General features: G+C 39.3%; 2 protein-coding genes across 4 annotated transcripts in view; both read right to left on the bottom strand.

Annotated features, from left to right (window-relative positions):
• Positions 1–23035, bottom strand: part of LOC131232728 (ribonucleases P/MRP protein subunit POP1-like) — a 49389-nt gene extending 26354 nt beyond the window's left edge. The window contains exons 1-5 of one of the 3 annotated variants that reach the window (XM_058229178.1): positions 22885–23035; positions 22704–22785; positions 22083–22144; positions 21237–21329; positions 20939–21000 (exon numbers count right to left, since the gene is read on the bottom strand). In XM_058229178.1, the coding sequence (XP_058085161.1) occupies positions 20939–21000; positions 21237–21329; positions 22083–22144; positions 22704–22779 (293 nt within the window). In that variant the 5' untranslated portion in view covers positions 22780–22785; positions 22885–23035. The remainder of the gene's footprint in view (positions 1–20938; positions 21001–21236; positions 21330–22082; positions 22145–22703; positions 22786–22884) is intronic. The other 2 variants (XM_058229187.1, XM_058229195.1) reach the window with 2 other exon arrangements.
• LOC131232741 (ribonucleases P/MRP protein subunit POP1-like) lies at positions 19222–20891 on the bottom strand. The gene is made up of 2 exons (XM_058229208.1): positions 20575–20891; positions 19222–19530 (listed from the first exon to the last, which is right to left on the bottom strand). Exons 1-2 carry the CDS (start codon positions 20838–20840, stop codon positions 19452–19454), a joined length of 345 nt encoding a protein of 114 aa, XP_058085191.1. The 5' UTR covers positions 20841–20891; the 3' UTR covers positions 19222–19451.
• Positions 23036–23243: the final 208 nt, after the last annotated feature.

The raw sequence follows: 23243 nt of genomic DNA, 5'->3' as shown, positions 1-23243 counted from the left end.
TACAACTTTTCAATATGAGAGTTTAGAGACCCGAAGACTCCATGTGACACACGCATTGGTACATTTCTTTGATACCTATGGCCACATGAAATAGGTCATGCTGATGTGGAGGAATCAAAGAGATTTACACAACTAAATGTCTAGATCTTTTACGATGTTGAAGACGACACAAAGCCACCGCCTCCCAGGAGCCTATGCCAAACATAGACTTATGCCATTACAATCAGTCACAACTTTATTTTTCCATCCACTATGTACATTTATCTTTTTATACATCTATTTATTTAGCCCCATCGCCGCTCATAATATGGGGCCCACAGTTAGTTTAATTTCTTAGTTTATTCATCAGCGGAATCCTGATGGATTGTAAGGAAGATTGCCAAGTTTCAAACAAAAGGTTACAAGGCTTTCCTGTTATGTACTAAGTGATTTTGCTGGCCATCGCACCATAAAGTTTGGTCCATACCAGATGACGAATGGATAGTCAAATCATGACCATCTTATTACGTGGTTGGTTCCAACCATGATCATGAACATATTGTTACCTTACCGACTATCTCGTCACGAAGACCAGTTCCGATCGAGCAACAAATGGATTTTTAAAAATCTATCTTCTATCGCTAACGTATAAAAACTCATCACTTTATGAACTTTCATCAGGGTATGTCATTCCTTAATGGCTCGCACTTTTTCATCATCCACACAAATGCCCATTGACATCACAACAAACCCTAAGAACAACCGATTGTTCGTTAAAAAAATGGAACTTCTTCAAGTTGAGGTACAAGTTGTTAACTGACAAGACCTGTAACACCTATCTAAGATGTTACATATGCTCCATCTCACCCTAGTTATATATCAAAATGTCATCAAAATATACTATCACAAATCGCCAATGAACAACTTCAACACTTGATTTATTAGACGCAAAAAAGTGCTCAGTGCGTTCAATAGACTGAATGCTATAACTAGCCGCTCATACGACCCTTCCTTAGTCTTGAATGTTATTTTTCACTTATCACAGGGCCTTATACGAATCTGATGGTACTCGCTTCTCAAATCAAGTTTAAAGAACACTGTCACCTTCTAGCATATTAAGCATATCGTCCAACCAGGGTATCAAGAATCGATATTTAACGGTAATCTTATTAATTGCCTGGTTATCAACACACATGCGCTAGTTCCCACCTTTCTTAAGCATTAACAATACTAGCATGGCGCATGGGCTCATACTCTCTCTCTCTCTCTCTCTCTCTCTCTCTCTCTCTCTCTCTCAAAATACCCTTGCGGATCAATTCCTCCACCTGCCTCTGAAATATCTCACACTCTTTCCGACTTATTCGATAGTGAGGGCGGTTGGGCAAGCTATCCTTAAGGACGAGGTATATGTGATGTTGGATGTCCCACATGGGAGGCAATCCATCGAGTAACTCTTCGGGCCAGATTTCTTTGAATTCATTCAACAATGGTCTTAAACTTAGAGGAATGTTTAAAGGCTCCAATTTAGAACTATACACGAGTCGAACTGAGTCGAGCTTGGCTCGACTTGGCCAATAGCTAACCCTATCTCGAACTCAGCTCGGCTCGGCTCGATTTGGTCAGCAGCTCGGGCCAGTTCGAGCCGAGTTTGATCCTATGCGGCATTTTCTCAAACACGTAGAGGGAATCTTCAAATTTTCACAGAATGCAAAACAATAACATCAGCTCATAGGTATTTCATCAAACATTGGGCGGGCAACATCAAAATCATAATTTGAGTGTAGTTTTATAATGTAAATTTTTTTTTTTTGTAGTGATTTGTTTTGTATCTATTCCTTCATCGCCACTAGCCAATCTCGCGTAGAATGTATGCACCCGAAACAACACTTCATTGAGTCATTTTATCAAACACTCAGCGAGCAACGTCAATATTAACATAATTGAGTCATCGAGCCGATTTGATCCAAGTTGATTCAAGTTGAGGTTCGATTCAAGTCGAGTCGAGCTGAGCTCGGGCAAGCTCGAACTCAGCTCGAAATTTTTTCGAGCTCAAAAAATCAGCTCATCTCGGCTCAAACTCAGTTTCGAACGGAGTTGAATCGAGCTTTTTCGAGGCGCGTCCGTGAGTTAATCGAGCTGACTTGGTTCGTGTATAGCTCTACTTCGATTCCTCACCCTTTACAATTATGACGTACACCTTGGATTTCTTCATGAAATCTCGAATGGTCAAGAGGGAGCTGCCCTCTTCTTTTCGAAGCTTCGAGGTGGTTCTCTAGTGTCATAAAGTTAAGAATTATCTTTCGGCCATCCTTGATGAAGACGTAAAAATTGTCTCATCCTCGATAGGTTGCACCACGATCCAATTGCCATGGTCGACTGAGTAACATATGATATTATTTCATGTTAACCACATCACAAAGTACTTAATCCTAATAATTTCTGCCAATTGAAAATGGGACAATGCACTATTCGGTTATATTGGTCTCGTTCACCTTTTTTTGTTAATCCAACCAATCAAGTAAGGGAAAGAATGCATTAGCGTAGGTAGCTACAACTTATCCACCATCACTTTAGCGACGATGTTCTCGTAATTGCTAATATCTATAATTACATTGCAAAGCATGCCATTGATGGCATATCACGTATGAAATATATTATGCCGCTACAAGTGCACCCCGTCCTTGGAGTGTCGCTTCATGACCAAATATTCACCATGATCATCGGCCAACCATTATTCGTCACCAGCTCCTTCCTCGGTGGCTTGTTCATATGCATTAAATTCAAGGCTTTCTTTTGTTGCATCACCTTCAGTGCCCCATTCTTTAATGGCCAAGTGGGTGGCGTTGAAGGCAGGTGTTTGATAAGTAGTCTAATTGGTCACAATGGTAACAATTGTTCGGCCTTTACCAACCATAAGAATTTGGAATCCTATTTAGATCTCTTGTTGTGGGTGCCACATGTTGAGGCCCAAATGGACCACTTTATGTAACACGGTGTGTGGTTGTAGGAGGTTGAGGGCGTTCTCCTACTGGTTTCGTTCCTTTGGCCAACTGAACCGCTTCATCCCTGGTCCCGACTGGGTGTATCTGAACTTGATCTTGAATTCTCAATTCTAAACCGCCTATGAACCATACTACATTCTGTTCGATTCCCATATCGACAATTATGATATTGCTATAACAATATATGCTCATAATCATTGGAGAGGAATCATGATTGAAGAAAGCATCTCATCCGTGGCTATAATTGGAAGGGTGCCTTGTTTTGTAGGGCACGTGAGAGTTGTAATTGCTCCCACCATACAGAAGCACCGGATTTTAATTTGAATACTAATAATTTCATCTTTTTATGTTTTAACATGTCCATGTAATCAAAATATTTTAATACGTCGACTAACTAATCGAGAAAATCTTCTATATGTAATAAGCCATTAAAACTAAGAAGTTCAGTCTTACCTCGATAGTCTCTTTCAACACGATTTAGTCGATCGTTTTCATGGACTGGTCATCGGGTAAAGCTACCACCGATGTCATCGTTGCAAAAGCACTCAACTCATCTTGGGTAGCCCTATGATTCAACTCTGGAAGTGCTTTATAGAAATCGAGGTTGTGTCATACAGCGACCACAAGGGGCTAAGCATCGCATTGGGTTCATGGAGGAATAAGCGCATCTGAATACGATCAAGGGTTGCTTACAGCTCTTGCATGGTCAACTGACTCACTCGATAGAAAGCTTTCATTCTTCCTAATATATAATAAATCATTAAATCACCATCCACAATATTTTGGTCCATTCTGTCGTTAGTTACCATTAGTTCGAAGGGAGTCCTCACTCTAATACCAATTGACGCAAGGAAGGATGTGATGAGGTCAATCACCGTCTTCCTTAAGTATAACTACTACGAATCCATAAAGTTCTCTGGATTCCTCACAGAGTTTCCTTGAATCCATGAGGTATAAAAATATAAATAAATTATAATAAATTAGAAAATAAATTGATTGGTGGTAAAAAAGTGAATTACAATCCTTTAAATAGTGAACTCAAACCTAGGTAGAAGTTTTAGACTCAAACTCTCAAAAAACATGACTTGCTATAAATAGTAAGCTTAGTATGTATAGACGGTCATGATTCCTACTAGACTTCATGGTTTTCAGCTAAAAATAATAAGTGTCCAATTTGGCCTAACCATGTTATTTTCCAATTTTTCTAGGCCCTTTTCATGTTGGGGATGACTCATTTAACTCAAAGGATCAAGAGTTATGATTAAATTAAAACTTACTATTTATAGTAAAAATGGAAATAAAATGGGCTTTTGACTATCAATATGATGAAATCTCACAATTTCGGCCTAGGCTACCCAGCATATCATGGTTGGACAAAGTAGATTCTCCTACCCTAAAATCATATATAACAAGTGGAAAAACTCATTTTGATTTGTGAGATATGATTGTTGAAAAGTTCTAACGACCCACGTCACTTTTGCCTCTGGTCAGGCCCTCTCATGTCAATCTTTATTGTAAAAGTGCCCGCGACCTGCTCTAAATCAATTGTGAAGGGCATGACTCCAAATTAAAGCGCAGTCGGATGTCATTTCACGATACAGGATGTTATTATGGCCTGCAAAGGCCCACTTGCAACCCAATTTCAGGGAAGCAATGAGACGACTAACGGACACTAAGGATTCAAGCTTACCGAAGAGATTGATTGGGCGAAAGAAAAACCACTTGACCAAATAAAATAACCCTTACTTTTGTAGTATACACAAAAATGGCATGTTGTAGATTTAAACGTTCACAATATAAAACAATTGTTTCTTCTTCCTTTCTTTATTTGGGTGGGGGAATGGTTTGATGGAGCTGTCCCGCACGTAATATGTAAGAATCATCCTTCATCCGTACACGTGCTAGGTCCGACTATGGGCTCAAAACAGACGATATAAGCATATGATTGGTAGCATTGATCCAGTGGGAAATAAAAAAGTTGATGGTTTTATTACGATGGTTTAATACGTTGTTGATGTTAGTCAGATATCATGGTGGGACCCACGCAGCTCGACTTCATGGAAAGTTCACATGAAGTGGACTTCATAGTACCATTTCCCATATATATATATATAAAGAAATTAGCGTATCTTTGCATGAATTGATGGAAGGATCGGTCGAAGTTATCCACCGTTTTGAAATGCTGCATGTTGTCATCCACTTACTCTTGATCGGTCTACATCCTTGTTCTCCATCCTGAAAAGGACCGTATCACTGACTGTTGAGGGTCGAATATTGCATATCAGACCCCAGTTATTGCCAGGATTTACAAACATAGTATTGTTTAACGGCCTGATTTAATCATGTTTGTGATGCAGGGCGTATTCACGAGCACGGACTAGAAAAGATGCTAAAAGCATGGATTTAAAGCTCAGGCATCACCCCATGGGACCACGATCGAGGATTTATACGTCAGAGATCAGAGAAAGTCTAGCCACTCATCTTAAACAGGCCTAAAAGACATCCAGAATATAAGATCATAGGGTTCCCACCATCTGATCAGTTCGAAACTTCATACGTGGCCTGAGGACCATGAATTAACCATACACATCAAATTTTAACCCTCAGATCCCAATAAAAGTGGCTCAACAGACAGATCAGCCACCAAAACAGTGATATGGGGCCCACCTGCTATTAGGATACGCTTTAAATTTGGTCCCCGCGATTAAAATGAGATGGCAAAACGGATGGATGGATTGGATTTTGCATAAAACATCAAGGTGGGGCCCACTTTACATGGCCTGTGCACACAACAGGCGTACGCCCGCTATGCACTGGACCGGAGTCTCCCAGTCAGCGACGGAGACCCGTCTCCCTCTCCTTCTCGAGCACGGACAAACAGCGGATGGACAACGTTCGTCCGTTTTTCGTTGTGGGCCCCACTCATCAGCGATTTCGAAGATCAGAACCATCCATTGCATCCAGAGGGTGGGTGTAACCCACGTCTAGGTGACCTTCTTCCCCCATGCGAGCGTATGCGCGTTTCCAGCCGTTAAACGCAGGATGGACGGCAGAAACAAAGATTCAGTGGGCCTCATCAACAGAAGGAAAAAATGCACCTTCCTGACTGAAATTTCGAGGGGAAACCAGTGGATGGCGTGGATTTCTCAAAACAAAAGCGATGTGGGCCCCACCATCAGTACAGCGTAAGTACATTACGCACCCTGTTTTCGCGTCCGAGAAATTCGAAACTTCCGGTCGATTGTGGGCCACTGCCTATGATCGGATTGGTGATCCAAACCGTCCAGATGATGCCCAGGCCAGGATTGACCCTAGCCATGAAGATATTTGCAAAATCTGGGGCAGTCAGCGTCCCGATCATTCATCCAAATGCAAGTCGATTTGCGTTTCTGTGAACGCGGTTTAAGTAGCTGGCTGCGTAAACTTTCCAGGGATTCTAGCCACGAATGGGACTCTCTTCACAACCTGGAGAATAAAAAGAGAATGCGGAGGAGGGCTGTGCATCATTGGTTTTGGTTTTGAAGAGAGCATTGAAGGAGAGACGGGAAGACAGAGGGCAGCCGTGGGAGGAGAGCAGTGATCGGCTTGGCTTGGTTTGGAGGAGTTTTTGAGGAAAAAAAGGTGGTGGAGCTTGGCTTGGCTGGTTTGGCTGCTGGAACATGAGGCTGGAAGAAGATTGAGAGCTGATTCTTTCTTCTTTCCTTCTTGTTCTTTTCTGTCTCCTTTTATTTTTATTTGCCTTGTTTAGCCCATTCATGTGTGGCTAAACCTCTTAGCTAGGGCTAAGAGGTGAAGCCTGTAGCGAGATGGGAGATTCTACTTTGTGCCTTTAAAATTCATAAAATGAATTTGATTTAGTTGATTATTAAAGGAATATTTTTCTTAGTCTTTAATGGTCTGTTGTGACTGAAATTACAATGGGTTTGTAATGGCTTTGAATATTTCTTTTTCCTTTTTATGTTTATGAAGTCAGGAAGCCCTGTTGTTCATCATTATTCCATGGGCAGAGTAGGATGACAGTACCCTTCCTGATCTTCATACATTGTTGATTGGTTGGTAATTAGTTTAATCCTGTTGTTTGCTTTGTCTCCTGGGCATGGTTAGATGATGGAATCCATTCTAATTCATATACCTTTCATCTTGTGAAGACTAGATCAAGTAAGTTCAATTTGATTTCCGTGATTCTTGATGCAGGCAAAAGATCTCCCTGATCCCTACAAGTGGATCCTCTAAATCCCTAGTTTCTTTCCTCTAAATTCCTTAAGTTTTTACATTAATCTCTCACCATTATTCATCAATTTATATTTAATTTAAATTGTATCTTAGGCTAGTTTTAGTTCTATTTAGTTTCAGGAAACGTACAAGTTTCAGTTCCTGTGGATTCGACCTCGGTCTTACCGAGTTTATTACTACATCACAACCCTATACTTGGGGAGTGAACAAGTTTTTGGTGCCGTTGCCGGGGACTAACGGTTGCGATTCTCTGAAATTAATTAGGTTTAGGATTAGTTTAATAACTTTAGTTTTAGGTTTTTAATTGATTTCTAGAACTAACTTGTTTCCATGTTTTGTAGGATCCTGACATAAGTTCCTAAATTGGTAATTCCTTCCTAATTTCTCTACTTTTTCCACTTTTAAAGTTAGGGTTTAAATTTTTCTAATTCTAGTATTTTCCTATTTGTAGGAAATAGTTTATTTTTAGAAATCTTCCTCTTTTGTTTTTAGAAACTTGGTTAGTTATTCCCCTTTTTAGAAATTAACTTTCTATTTTCTTTTTTATGAGAATTCTTTATAAACTAACCTTCCTATTTTGTAGGCACTTGGTAAAATTTTAATTCCGGTAAGTTCTAACACTCATTATTATCCCTATTATAATTATTTTTATTAGAAATTCAGTTTTGAATCCACTTTCTTTAAGGGATACTGAGTTCTTTTGGAAATAAGCCATTGATAGATCAAGGGTTGTCTCGCTTTTAGATCAATTATTCATTTTATAAGTTTCATTCTTCTAGGGCTCCAATTTAGTAACTCTTCCATCCCATCTTTTTTTAGATTTTCTTGTTCCATTATTAGGTTTCAAATCTAATTGAGGACCAATTGACGTAGGAAGCTGATGGGTCATCACTCTTCTTCTATACACTAGGAGATTGAGGTTTGATCTATCGAGTTACCTTGAACCCATGGAAAAAATATAAAAAATTATAATAATTAGAACAACTTTTGCTTCCACATAGTGATTAGATCCTTTAAATAGTGAATCAACAGGAATTTGACTCAACTATAGAAAAATACTGCAAATAGTAAGTTGTATATAGAGTTTCTGATTCACTAGACTTCAATTTGACATAACCAGTAGTGTCCAATTGCTAACCATTCTTTTCCTTGAATCAAAGCCTATTTCTTGATAGATATTATAGAGATCAAATTATTTCAAATTAACTTAGATTAATTAGAAATGGAAATAAAATTGTTTCCTTAAATAAAGTGAAGTGGTACTTTCACCTAGGCCAAGATCATTGGCATGGACAAAGATTTCTATAAAAATATTTCAGTCGAAAACATTTGATTTGAATGATTTGAATTTGCCTAAAGGACAAACTTTTCCATGTTGGGACTTTCAAGAATCTTTATTGAAGTCCCCAACGATTTGAAAGGCAATTAAGGTTCTCCAAATTAACCATCGATGCATTTAACGATAAGAAAGTTAAGGTGGTCCATAATTAAATTCGAGGGTATGAATCCGACTAACGGACTAAGATCAAGTCTTGGGATTATTGGCAGTCGAAAAACCTGGAATAATTAAGGGTTAGTTGGTAGTATCATAAAAGGATGTTGATTAAAATACACGTCATAAAAAATTTGTGTCATTTTTTTATTGGGTGGGTAGTTAATGGTTTGCGCATACGTAATAAGAATCATCCTATGTCCTACAAACCTGCCTTCCGAGATGGTTCAAGAAAGCCAAGCTAATATCTGTCAAAGACCTTCTGGGACTAAAAAATTCAGTTTTTTAGGTTAATACGAATTGATGTTAGGAATGAAAACGGTACCCCCGATTCTTCAATAAATTCCAAATAAGTGGACTTCAAGGACCATCCTATAATTTATACAAGAGTTGCGTATCTTGGAATTATGAGGATGGTCAAAATCATTCCGTTTTGAAAGGCTATGAATGGATCCTTACTTTGATGGTTAATCCTTTTCGTCATGAAAAGGGACGTATCGACACCTTCCCTAGGGTCAATATTGCATATCGGACCCAATTATTGTGGATTTTCAAACATAGTATTGTTTACGGCTAATTAACATTTTGGATGGGGTATTCACAACCTAGAAAGGTCTAAAAGCTGGATTTAAAGCCGAAGACACCCCATGGGACCTGATGAGGATTAATAGAATCGGAACATCTAGCACTCATTTAATCGCCAAAAGTCCAATATAAGTCATAGGGTTCCACCTCCGGATTCGAAATTAAACGTGGAAGGACCATGAATTAACCTACAATAAATTTTAACCTCGAGCCCAATTAAAGGGCTTAGCAAACAGCCACCAAAGTATGAAATGGGGCCCACCGTATTGGAAGCTTCAATTTGGCCAAGATTACAATGAATGCAAAACGGATGGAGGATTGGATTATGCATATAATCAGGTGGGCCCATTTAGACTTTTGATAGGAGCGGCGTACGCATGCTATGCACCGGTCCGAGTTCCCGTGGGCGGAACCGCACCCTCCCTTCTCAGACGGCAACGGTGATGGACAACGTTCTCGGTTTTTGTTGATGGCCCCATATGAGATTTATATCACACCTCCATTATTCCGAGGTGGGTAACCCATCTAGGTGACCTTCATCCCCTATTGGGTGCCTTCCACTTAAAGGATGACGCAAACGAAATTGGTGGGCCTATATTTTAAGGAAAAAATGACATTGCAACAATTTTAGGGAAACCGGGGATGGTGGATTTCACAATAAAGCATGTGGGCCCCCTCTTTCGTGGAAGTATACATTACGCACCTTTCCTCGCCAAAATTGAACTTCCGTCTTGATTGAGCTATGATCGGATTGGTGATCCAACCGTGTGATGCCTGTGCCGTTAGTGCCATGAAGACAGATGTAAAATCTGGGACGATCAGCGTCCCGATCATTCATCCAAATGCAAGTCGATTTGCGTTTCTGTGAACGCGGTTTAAGTAGCCCCAATACAACTCTATCCAGGATTCTAGCCACGAATGGGACTCTCTTCACAACCTGGAGAATAAAAAGAGAATGCTTGTTCTCATTCATCTTTGTTGTTTTAAGGAGCATGGAGGAAGCGGCAAGGAATCGACGCCGATTTGACCGAATTTGGTTGGCTTGTAGCGATTTTTGAGAAAAAAGGTGGTGGACAAATTGAAGGATTGGTTTTGAAGTGGTGGAAAGATTGGAATTCCTTTCTATTATTGTGCGGGCGTATTCAGAGCAGGACTAGAAAAGATGCTATAGATGCCCCAAAATTAGAATTGGAACTTCTGACAAGCGATGCTCTATTCCCAAGTTGGTTACCAAAACCTCTCTATCTCAGGAACCTAGAGTGTTGAAAAAGTAAAGTCAACTTCCATCTACTAGATTCTGAAACATATCTTCATAGCCAAATTAACAAACTATCAAATACAAGACGTAAATTCAAAGAAAATTTTGGTAGAAAGTGATGCCATCCTAAAGCAATAGGCCCATAAATTAAATCGTTGGCCCAACCATACATTGTAATGGGAACCATGAATTGATCACATTCATATTCAAAGTGGGCCCTGATTCCTCTCGGTCTACAAGCGTAGCTTTGGGAAGTACAAACCCCCACGACACGAACCCGATCGCTCTCTCTGACAAGAGGAATGAGGATGGACACGTTGTAAGTTGATAGATTTTGGACCCCGTGATTTTATCCTGACCGAACCCATCAATAGCATCGAGGGGGTACCCTCATTCTTGGCACTTCCTTCCCTAAGCATTTCAATTCAAGTGTCGACTATGCTTAGAAGATTACATGGGCCTCAAACATGTTTTTCAATAATGACTCTAGAGATATTACGATTCAACATTAAAGTGGATTCTCAAGAAGATGGGCACCCAACCTATCCTCCGACCATCTAAGAACTGCCTGGTTACTCCTATGATTTTAATTGAAATTAAGCGATGGCCACTGCTTTGATCGGACTGGTGATCAAACCGTACCGGGAGCCAATTGAAGAATTGCCACAAACAATGTATGCCACCGGCTATGGCGTCCGATATTCATCCAAAACTTCCTGCGTTTTGAAATGCCTATTTAGTAAGTGAGACATACCTTTCGGTGATTCTGCACAATGGGATTGACAAAGATGCATTATCGATGGAGAAAAGGGCCCATGTGGATGATTGGACAGGCATTGAAGAACCGATTTACTGCCGCATATATTTAGGATAATGCAAAACGCTTGGCTGTGGATTTTTAATGCAAACATGATGGAAGTGGTTAGGCCGAGGTTCTTAAACTATTGGAATGGATTTATACAATTGAAGTCAATGGTAGTCCACTTGTGGTCCCTAAGATTATGATGATTGTTTGTTTTTAATGATGATGATATCTTTTTAGTAAAAATGCAGAAACTATTTTATGTGCGCATGATTTTGTGACATAGACCAATGTTGTTATATTGTTTCAATTCATGTTGGGGTAATGCTTCGAAGTTAGTTTTACCTTTAAGTATGAAAAGCACTTCATGTCCCTCGACCATTGGGCTATGAAGGATGCCATTACCTATGAATCTTCCACTTGTTGATTGGTTGTAGTTATTATCTTTGTTTGTGTGGGCATGGGAGGTGTTATGGAATCTTCTCATTACATACCATCTTTCTTTGAAGATAATCAAGAAGTTCGTTTATTTGAAAATCTTGAAGAAAAAACTTGGTCTTTGGACAAGTGGTCATTTACGTTAGTTTTTCCTCCAAGGCTATAATTCTCCAAAATCAGTAGTAAGAATAATCTCTTAATTTAATTCCCTTAATCGATTTAGTATCCTCTTAGGACACGCAGGTTCTTACGGATTGCTGGCTTACCAGTTTATTCTCATCACACTTATACTTTTCAATGATGGATCGAGATGACTTTCTCGCAATAGTGTTTGGCTTTACCAAGCTTAGTCCACTGTTGATCCAAGTCATACTATAATACATCGGCACTTATTTCTTTTGAGCTATGTTGCAGCCGATTATGCTCTTGGGCGGTTCTAGTCAAGAATTGATTGAAATAAGTATTCTTACGAAGTAGAACTTTAAATTCGCGTAACTACTCGACTACGGAAAAGGAACTCTTAGCTATAGTGTTTGGCTTGGACAAATTTAGGTCCTACTTGATCGGATCCAAGATCATTAACTATATATATCATGCGGCACTTAAGTATCTTCTTTCTAAGAATGATTCTAAGCCCCGCCTGATACGATGGATCCTTCTACTCTAAGAATTTGATTTGGAAATTAAAGATAAAAAGGGAGTAGAAAACGTTGTGGCCGATCACCTTTCTCGCCTTCATACCTCTGATTTCCTTGAGATGACTCATATCAACAATATGTTCCCTGATGAACAACTGTTCAGAGTCTCCCATTCACCTTGGTTCGCTGATATTGCTAATTATCTTGCTACAGGTGCCATACCAACACAGTGGACTGCGCAAGATAAGAAGAAATTCTTCACTAAGGTGCGCAACTTTTTCTGGGATGATCCTTATTTATTTAAATATTGCCCAGACTAAATCCTAAGGAGATGTGTACCAGACGATGAGCATCAGAGCGTCATCTCCTTCTGTCATTCACAGGCCTGTGGTGGTCACTTTTCTGCTAAAAAGACCACGGCCAAGATTCTGCAGTGTGACTTTTACTGGCCCACTATGTTTAGGGATACTCATGAGTTTTGCAAAGCTTGTGAGCGTTGTCAGAAATTGGGAGCATTGTCCCGTCGAAATATGATGCCTTTGAATCCTATTCTTATCATTGAAGCATTTGATTGCTGGGGCATCGATTTCATGGGACCATTCCCCCAATCGTTTGGAAATCTGTATATTTTGCTCGCCGTAGATTATGTCACTAAATGGGTCGAAGCGATTCCGTGTCGAACTAATGACCATCGCACGGTCATTAAATTCCTAAAAGAAAACATCCTTTCTCGATTCGGAGCGCCTCGAGCCATCATTAGTGATGGTGGCTCACACTTTTGTAATAAACCATTGGAGAGCTTAATGAAGAAATATGGTATCTCTCATAGGGTGAGCACCCCGTACCACCCACAGACAAGTCGGCAAGCTAAGATTTCTAATAGAAAAATTAAACACATTTTGGAGAAAACGGTTAACCCTGATCGTAAGGATTGGTCAATCTGATTGACCGATGCCTTATGGGCATACCGTACTGCCTTTAAAACCCCTATTGGAATGTCTCCCTTTAGACTTATCTATGGGAAAGCTTGTCACTTGCCTGTGGAACTGGAATATAAAGCGTACTGGACGATCAAAAATCTTAATTTCAATCTGGACAACACTGGCTCGCTATGCAAACTTCAATTGAATGAACTTGAGGAATTCCGGAATGATGCGTATGATAATTCGAGAATTTACAAGGACAAGATGAAAGCATTTCATGACCAACACATTTTGTGAAAATTATTCATGCCTGGTCAAAAGGTCCTTTTGTACAATTCTCGATTACATCTCTTTCTGAGTAAGCTTCGATCTCGTTGGACCGGCCCTTACATTGTTGTTACCGTTTTTTCCCATGGGGCCGTTGAAATAAGAGATCCCGACAATGGCAAGGAGTTTAAAGTCAATGGACATTGATTGAAACCATTTGTCGAGAAATTTGATTCAGAGGACATGTCCATGCCCCTGACTGCTCCTGTTTACCAGGATTGATCTCCTAGTCTGATGGAGGTATAGGTAGGTTTATCACTTTCATAGGACTAGGGTAGTTACTTTATTTGTCTGACTGAAGACGGTAAACTTAGCGCTCCTGGGAGGCAACCCAACTCTTCACTTCATTTCGTTTTTATCATTAGTTAGTTCAATGTTTGTGGGTAACATTACAGCAAACCTTCACGAGACTACAACTCGTCCACTAGGAGCAACCTAGGGGTTTAAAGGCTTGTTGCATACGCTAAATGCAATCGAGAGTACCTGCAAAAGTGGTGTAGGTAGGATTTTATTTTTGTTTTTCTTCTGTTGGTTCCTCTCTTGTGTTGACCTGCTCTTACGTAGATATCTTTGGAAAGCCTCTTGATTCCTTCGTCCAGGTACTATCTTTTCATCACTCCTCTTATATTTCTGTTGTCCCATGTGCATTGCATGCTTATTTCTTTTACATTAAGGACAATGTAGATTTTCGGTTGGGGGTGGGAGATTAGGTTTCCTAATCAGCATTTTCTTGGTCTTGAGCAAAAATTGTGAAAATTTTAAAAAAATTTCTGACATTTTGTTGAATTTGAAGTGATTTTGACGGCCATCTTGGATTTGGAATTATAAGATAAGTGATGTTGGAATTGATGACTCTTGGATTCAACTATTTGTTAGATTTCACAGTTAAGTTAGAACTATTAATCCATTATTAGAAGTTTTAAACATTGAGTGAATCATAATTTTACATGTCACATCTCGCTTACACATTAAAGTTTCATTCGATATTGAAGGATTAATTTGGTGATCACTGAGCTTGAAAGGAACCAACTTGAGAAATTGAAAAGATTGGGCGAATGGTTTTCACCATAGGTTTGCTCCCTACAGGTGAAGGTTTGATTCCCCAAGGTTGACATTCATAAACTTTTTGACGACCAGTCTTTACCATAGGTTTGCTCCCTATAGGTGTAGATTCGATTCTCCTCCTTGGCTATACTTTTAAACAAGTTGACATAGTGTGAAAATCATCAAAAGCTGGAAGAATGAATCAAGCTTTGGTTTAGGTGTTGGTTATCATGAATTCTCTTGTGGTTACCAATGATATCTTGAATTAGAGAAGTGAATTTTAATAATGTTAAGCCGAGATTACACTATACACTCATAGAACTCAATATTTAGAATCGTTCAAATTAATGGATTAATATTTGAGCTTGATTATGAAGTACCATGAGCTTGATTCCAGGAGAAAGTAATGCCAACATTCATCAATCTTAGAATTCGAGTATCTGAATTGTTTTTCATAAATCTCTTGAGTTTGTAGAAATTGTCCTGTAATTCTCAATTTATTTTTCGCATACCTTGCTCGGGACTAGCAAGATGCTGGTTGGGGGTTGTGTTGAGGGTCGAATATTGCATATCAGACCCCAGTTATTGCCAGGATTTACAAACATAGTATTGTTTAACAGCCTGATTTAATCATGTTTGTGATGCAGGGCGTATTCACGAGCACGGACTGGAAAGGATGCTAAAAGCATGGATTTAAAGCTCAGGCATCACCCCATGGGACCACGATCGAGAATTTACACATCAGAGATCAGAGAAAGTCCAGCCACTCATCTTAAACAGGCCTAAAAGACGTCCAGAATACAAGATCATAGGGTTTCCACCATCTGATCAGTTCGAAACTTCATACGTGGCCTGAGGACCATGAATTAACCGTACATATCAAATTTCAACCCTCAGATCCCAATAAAGGTGGCTCAACGAACAGATCAGCCACCAAAACAGTGATATGGGGCCCACCTGCTATCAGGATACGCTTTAAATTTGGTCCCCGCGATTAAAATGAGATGGCAAAACGGATGGATGGATTGGATTTTGCATAAAACATCAAGGTGGGGCCCACTTTACATGGCCTGTGCACACAGCAGGCGTACCCCCGCTGTGCACTGGACCGGAGTCTCCCAGTCAGCGACGGAGACCCGTCTCCCTCTCCTTCTCGAGCACGGACAAACAGCAGACGGACAGCGTTCGTCCGTTTTTCGTTGCGGGCCCCACTCATCAGCGATTTCGAAGATCGGAACCATCCATTGCATCCAGAGGGTGGGTGTAACCCACGTCTAGGTGACCTTCTTCCCCCATGTGAGCGTATGCGTGTTTCCAGCCGTTAAACGTAGGATGGATGGCAGAAACAAAGATTCAGTGGGCCTCATCAACAGAAAGGAAAAAATGCACCTTCCTGACTGAAATTTCGAGGGGAAACCAGTGGACGGCGTGAATTTCTCAAAACAAAAGCGACGTGGGCCCCACCATCAGTACAGCGTAAGTACATTACGCACCCTGTTTTCGCGTCCGAGAAATTCGGAACTTCCGGTCGATTGTGGGCCACTGCCTGTGATCGGATTGGTGATCCAAACCGTCCAGATGATGCCCAGGTCAGGATTGACCCTAGCCATGAAGATATTTGCAAAATCTGGGGCGGTCAGCGTCCCGATCATTCATCCAAACGCAAGTCGGTTTGCGTTTCTACGAACGCGGTTTGAGTAGCTGGCTGCGTAAACTTTCTAGGGATTCCAGCCACGAATGGGACTCTCTTCACAACCTGGAGAATAAAAAGAGAATGCGGAGGAGGGCTGTGCATCGTTGGTTTTGGTTTTGAAGAGAGCATTGAAGGAGAGACGGGAAGACAGAGGGCAGCCGTGGGAGGAGAGCAGTGATCGGCTTGGCTTGGTTTGGAGGAGTTTTTGAGGAAAAAAAGGTGGTGGAGCTTCGCTTGGCTGGTTTGGCTGCTAGAACATAAGGCTGGAAGAAGATTGAGAGCTGGTTCTTTCTTCTTTCCTTCTTGTTCTTTTCTGTCTCCTTTTATTTTTATTTGCCTTGTTTAGCCCATTCATGTGTGGCTAAACCTCTTAGCTAGGGCTAAGAAGTGAAGCCTGTAGTGAGATGGGAGATTCTACTTTGTGCCTTTAAAATTCATAAACTGAATTTAATTTAGTTGATTATTAAAGGAATATTTTTCTTAGTCTTTAATGGTCTGTTGTGACTGAAATTACAATGGGTTTGCAATGGCTTTGAATATTTCTTTTCCCTTTTTATGTTTATGAAGTCAGGAAGCCCTGTTGTTCATCATTATTCCATGGGCAGAGTAGGATGACAGTACCCTTCCTGATCTTCATACATTGTTGATTGGTTGGTAATTAGTTTAATCCTGTTGTTTGCTTTGTCTCCTGAGCATGGTTAGATGATGGAATCCATTCTAATTCATATACCTTTCATCTTGTGAAGACTAGATCAAGTAGGTTCAGTTTGATTTCCGTGATTCTTGATGCAGGCAAAAGATCTCCCTGATCCTTACAAGTGGATCCTCTGAATCCCTAGTTTCTTTCCTCTGAATTCCTTAAGTTTTTACATTAATCTCTCACCATTATTCATCAATTTATATTTGATTTAGATTGCATCTTAGGCTAGTTCTAGTTCTATTTAGTTTCAGGAAACGTACAAGTTTCAGTCCCTGTGGATTCGACCTCGGTCTTACCGAGTTTATTACTACATCACAACCCTATACTTGGGGAGTGAACACTGACCACACGCTTTTGAATTATCTATTTATCCACCTACTTTTAAGTAGCCTAAATTGCTAGCATCCTCGTGTTTACCATTCTGGGTTGTTGCCTACTATCTCCCAACGGTCCAAATCACTGTCCACCTGCTTTTCAATTGTCCAAATGCAACGGGATTTTCCTAAAAAGCCTTTGGTATGATGTTCCTGCACACTGGGAACCTAAGTGGGGCTAACGGTGATGTTTGTGATAAATCTACTTCGTTCATGGACCCGGTTGCGTCCTACCCCCGCTTGGATGGTAATCCGTCCGGGCAAGGCTCTGTGGGGCCCACCGTGATGTAAGTGGTTTATCCACGCAGTTCATCCCTTTTCTCAGATCATCTTAAGGTGTAATCCTTAAAATGAAGAAGGTCCACAACTCCAGTGGACCACACCAAAGGAAGCTGCATTGGTGATGACACCCACCGTTGAAACCTTTCTAAGGGCCACTGTGATGATTTTTTACCATCCAACCTATTAATAAGGTCATGTACATGTGGATGAAGTGAAAACACAAATATCAGCTTGATCCAAAACTTCTCCAACTCCCAAGAAGTTTTTAATGGTGGACATTCAATCCCCACTTTGTGGTCCACTTAAGACCTCTACCTGCCTCATTTTTTGGTTCATATCTTAAAATGATCTGAGAAAAACGATGAACAGCATGGATAATACATGTACATCATAGTAGGTCCTACAGAGCCCTACGCGGATGGATTACCGTCGAGGCGGGGTAGGACGCAATCCACATCCTTTGTTCATCCGTCTTTTGAGCTCATTTTAGGACATGAGACCAAATCTGATCTAGATCCAAGATTCAAGCCATACAATAGGAAAAAGTGGAGAATGAGCAACCAGCGTTGAAACATTCATATGGCCAAACAAGTTTTGTATCGGGCTAAGATTTTTGTGTTTTGAGTTCATCCCAGTGGGAATGACTAAATAAATGGTTTCAATGTTATATAAACATCAAGGTGTAGCTTAGATAGGTTTTAATGGTAGGAATTTCTTTCCTTGATTTTTCCTCCCGTGTGGGTCACTTGATTGTGAGATGCAACTAAATTTTAGTAATGTCTTATAATGATCTCTCAAAATGGATGGACTAACTGGATTGTTACTCTTGCTCTGGTTGTAGACTCTTAAGAATTTCAACACGAGGTCAAGGGATTATCTACACCAAAATTGCAGATTTGCGACGGACCAAATCCGTCGTCAAACAAAAAAGATAGATTTCGTCCGTCGCTTGGTCCGTCGTTGTTTATTGGGTAGTTTTTGTTATCCAATAGATAATCCGTTGTTGAATCTCTGACGGATAAGGTCTGTCACATATTACTGACGGACAAGATAGTCGCAAAAAATTAAAAATCCGTCACTGAAATTAGGAAAAACCACATTTAAAATATTAGCGACGAATAAGGTCCGTCGCTAACATCAGGAGAGTGACGGACCTCAAAGCTGTCGTTTGGACATTAGCGACGGATTTGGTCCGTCACTAAAATATCTGCGAATTTTAGAAATAATTGTGAGATTTGTTTATATTTTTTTTTTTGAATCTTACACCTGATAGTCATTCAAAAAATAATTCACACGATAATCAATCAATGATTAAACATGTGCATGCCTGTTTCACCCATTTAACATTCATCAAGACAATAATCAGCACAATACCAACAAAACAGTTTATGGTCTATTTAATGTTTTCATTCTACAAATGCACATGAATGTCCATTTTCCATGCTACAATTGGTTATAGAAATACAACTTTCCATGCAGCCACATAGCCTAATATAGCCAAACAGGCAAAATCAAAAATAGCATGTTAGACATTTCATATACCTCATCACCACTCAAAAGTGAGACTTTTCTGTCAAGCATGTTGGCTTTAAAATTATAATGACCTAAGAGACCGCTTATATCATCTATTCTCCAGCCCTCTACAACTTCCGCTACTGTTTGAAGCACAATTTTCTCCAAATCAAGAGCTTCTGCCTGATAGAAGAGTAGAATAACCTTTGTGAATTGCATATGACCTCTCAAGTAATAACAAATGGGATCTACGTAACAAATATTCAACCATGGATTAATGTTTTCGAATGGCCTTTGTAGCAAGAACATCTGTTGCTAAATTTGAATGCACGGTGTTTGTTTGTTTGGAAGGCAAGACAATTGATATTAGGCATGTGCCTTTTGGTTGCTAGATAGATGCATATATCCCTTCTAAACTATACATGTATGATGTGCTACTTCAATGAAAGAATGAAAACTTTTTGAAGTCACAAGAAAATTCAAACATGTAAAACATGACATAGAAGCATCCAACTATTCACCATATCAACAAAAGAAGTGCACTCTTGCAGACACTACCATACATGGTTTGGCTCAAAATATTTTGGCAGGACATGGCATGGTCCCATTCGTAGTTGACATGAAAGAAGTTGCTTAAGTTTCATGGTCTATATAAGCACATGGCATGGTCCCATTCGTAGCTAAGCTATAAATCACAAAAAGCAGTTTTTTTTTTTTTTTTTTCTTTTTCTTTTCTAGTTGAAAGGCTCTAATATATGCTGGAATTCTGTTGGGTTCTCAGTGTTTCCAACATCTACAAATCAGGATAGCATGAATTGTAAAGATTAAATCATTCTGAGTGAGATTTATCTGTGTTCTTCCATCAGTCTTTTCATTGCAAGCATGGGAAGGCTTCTCTTCAGTAAGGTGTGACTGTCAGTACTCTTTTATAAGCTGCTTATAGTGTTCTTTTTTCTTTTTTTTTTTTGTAACAATGTATGAATGACTTAATTTTTTTATCTTGTAAAGAACTAGAAGTTTACAACTATTTCTTGTGCATTGTTTTCTTTAATGCAGTCAACTGTTCCTTCATTTTCTTCTTCATGGAGAAAATATGCTGACTTGTCTTTTCAGAACAAATGTTGCATGTTTAGAACTCACAATAGTAACATGCTTCAACTGCTTAAACTACTCAATCATGCGAACCCATCATGTGATTTTAAGCTATTTTTCCCATCTAAATGGGTATAAGAATGTTCTCTAAATTAGGAGATGAAATAGGGACTTGGATAAATAGAGATGCAGCAGCTTACATGAACTCCATGTCTTCCACCTGCTGTTCCACTACAATGGTTGCAAGGGCAAGCCGATAGACGGCAGACCTCAGATTCCTTACCAGCACAAAAATCTCTGGCCTCCCCTTCTCTTGCATCTCACTCCACTGCTCTCCTCTCAGCCGAGCAAGCAATGCCGCCTCACAGAAGGCTTCTGCCACTGGCTTGGTGCTGCAGCCACATACAACAGATGCACATGGCACAATATTAAGATGTTTAAATAAGAATACAAAAATCATTTCCATTAACTCAAGTTCAGAATAAGGAATTCGGAAGGAATGGCAGCAGAAGGAAATGCAAACCTACCACGAACAAATCCTGTCTTGACAAACCAATAGGCCACCTGTGAGATTGCCTGGCCACAGGGTCTTCTGGTATCTGCAGCTCCCACTTGCCAGACTGTTGCTGTATGAAATATGATTTTATAGAGGATTGAGGAATTTTAACCAAGTAAAACCATGAAATGTCTTAACTGGCTGAAAATAATCAAAATGCATTAAACCCAAAACCTTGACATGTTCACCAAGTCTAGCAAACAAGGGCATAAAAACTCTCTATATATACATACAGCAAAATAAAGCTACTTGTAAACCTTTGCAAATTGGTGAGGACAATACCAGGTGAATGCAATTCCAGCTTACCTGAAGTTCCACCATTTCGGCACTCAGCACATTGTTTCCATGAAGTGGGAGCAGAATATGGATTCTCCCAACATCAAAATGGCATTGATATTGCTAACCACAACAACAAAACAACAAGCCAAATCTAGTCAAGAGTTTTTATATTCTGATTTCTATAATGCGAAAAAAAACCCAATTCATAAACAAGCAGATTTGAGAGTTTTCATATTCTGATTTCTGTAATGTGCAAAAAAAAAAACCCCAATTTATAAACAATCAGATTTTGAGAGTTTTCATGTTCTGATTTCTGTAATGTGGAAAAAAAAAAAAAACCCATTTCATAAACAATCAGATTTTGAGAGCTTTCATATTTTGATTTGTGTAATGTGGAACACAAAATAAAATAAAATAAATAAAAAATCAAATTCGGGGTGACCAACTAACACAAGTGAAGATCGATGTTAGACACTTGTGGGTTTCCTGATCATAACGTTCCTAGAAGCTGCTTTCCTTATTCAAATTCCATTCACCTGTGTACTTACCTAACAGTTACATAGGCTATATAGAGAGAGGCTGGGTTGGATAACATTGTATTTAGAGCCTTGGAGTCATGGTAAGGGCAGCTCAAAGGTAGAAAATTAGCAAATTTGTAAGTGGAAGTGGTGGCGACACATCTATTTAGAATTGTAGTAATGGTGACCCATAGATGGCATACATACATACATGCATATTCATTGATCTGGACCATTCATATTAACTATCATGAACAAAGTTGAAGTTGGTACATCCACATGGTTCCTTAAATTAAATAAACAGAAGAAGACATTATTATATAACAAGGATACAAAATCAGTAACAACAGAATACCTGATTAGTGACGAGGTTCTCTTTCTTTCTATTCTTAAAAGAGCTAGCTGAAATTCTTCCTGTACACATACAAACAACAATGAGATCCCAATGAGGGCTTATCCTATATTATTTGCATACTTGAGCGGTAACAAGTAGTTTATATTTCTTGAATGTTGTGTTTGTTATCCAGAATAGAGAAGAAAACTAGAAGCAAGGATCACCATCCTCATTAGCTATCAAAGATACTTTCACAGAAGATAGTTGAGCAATTGAGTAAACTTAAAATAAATACCATTGGCAAACATTTTTCAGAAAAACTAATAATATAATTCAAAAAAAAAAAATATTCCACAAATAAATGAATAATTGAAACAGAATTTTCACAATTGACATTCCTAACTAAGACGGAGAAACAAACACGCATAGCATACAACACCACATACAAGACCAATAGGGGCAGAAGATGCAAGAATAAAAAAGTTTTTTAAAGGTTATGCAAGAAAAAATTTTTGACAAATGAAGTTTAAAAAAAATTAAGTGCAGCGTGCACTTTATACATTGACATGCATGATCGTCATCTGAATACTCGATAAGTGAACCACCTATGACCTACCTGATATTCAGAAAGTCCACTAACTGAAAGTGAAGAATCGTGGGCTTCACCATTCGTGTTGTACCAGAACTCATAATAACTGCCACCTTTTTCCATTTGCATGCATTCCTAAACAAGGAAATACAACCTTCGATACAGGAATGCCAAAGAAAAATGCTTCCTCTAACTTCATCCAATTGTAGTAAAAAAGGGGAGCAGAAACAAGACCTTGTCAAGCTGCCACTGACCTGCACCTAGCCTCCATCAATGAATCCATGCATATAAATGAAAACGATACGTGCAAATTTCTTACTAGAGACCGTGAGCAGAATCAAGGTAATGTGTACTTGGTTTTTGGATTTAGCATGCATTTATTGGTCAGAAGTAGTGAACACAAAAAATAAAAATAAAAAATAAGACCCCAGATATTTCCAAGACATTCGATAGCACATAATAAAAAGTAGGATATTTCTAGCATTTTTCCAGATTTATACCACACATTAGGGAAACCTCTCGGATCAAAGTCATTATCGTATTTCCTCTTCCTTATAGGAGTTACTCAACAGTTAAGATAGATGCCAAATTAG

The sequence above is a fragment of the Magnolia sinica genome, chromosome 2, assembly GCF_029962835.1.
Source record: "Magnolia sinica isolate HGM2019 chromosome 2, MsV1, whole genome shotgun sequence".
NCBI classification, from domain to species: domain Eukaryota; kingdom Viridiplantae; phylum Streptophyta; class Magnoliopsida; order Magnoliales; family Magnoliaceae; genus Magnolia; species Magnolia sinica.
The sequence above is the reverse complement of the archived record's forward strand: the minus strand, read 5'-3'. Positions and strand labels throughout refer to the sequence as shown.

Excerpts from the sequence above, each read along its gene's own strand:
- LOC131232741 (XM_058229208.1), bottom strand. The coding sequence starts at position 20,840 with ATGGAAATGATTTTTGTATTCTTATTTAAACATCTTAATATTGTGCCA. Across the intron at positions 19,531-20,574 it reads GTGGAAGACATGGAGTTCAT|ATCCCATTTGTTATTACTTG; the intron begins GTAAGCTGCTGC and ends TTTGTTACGTAG.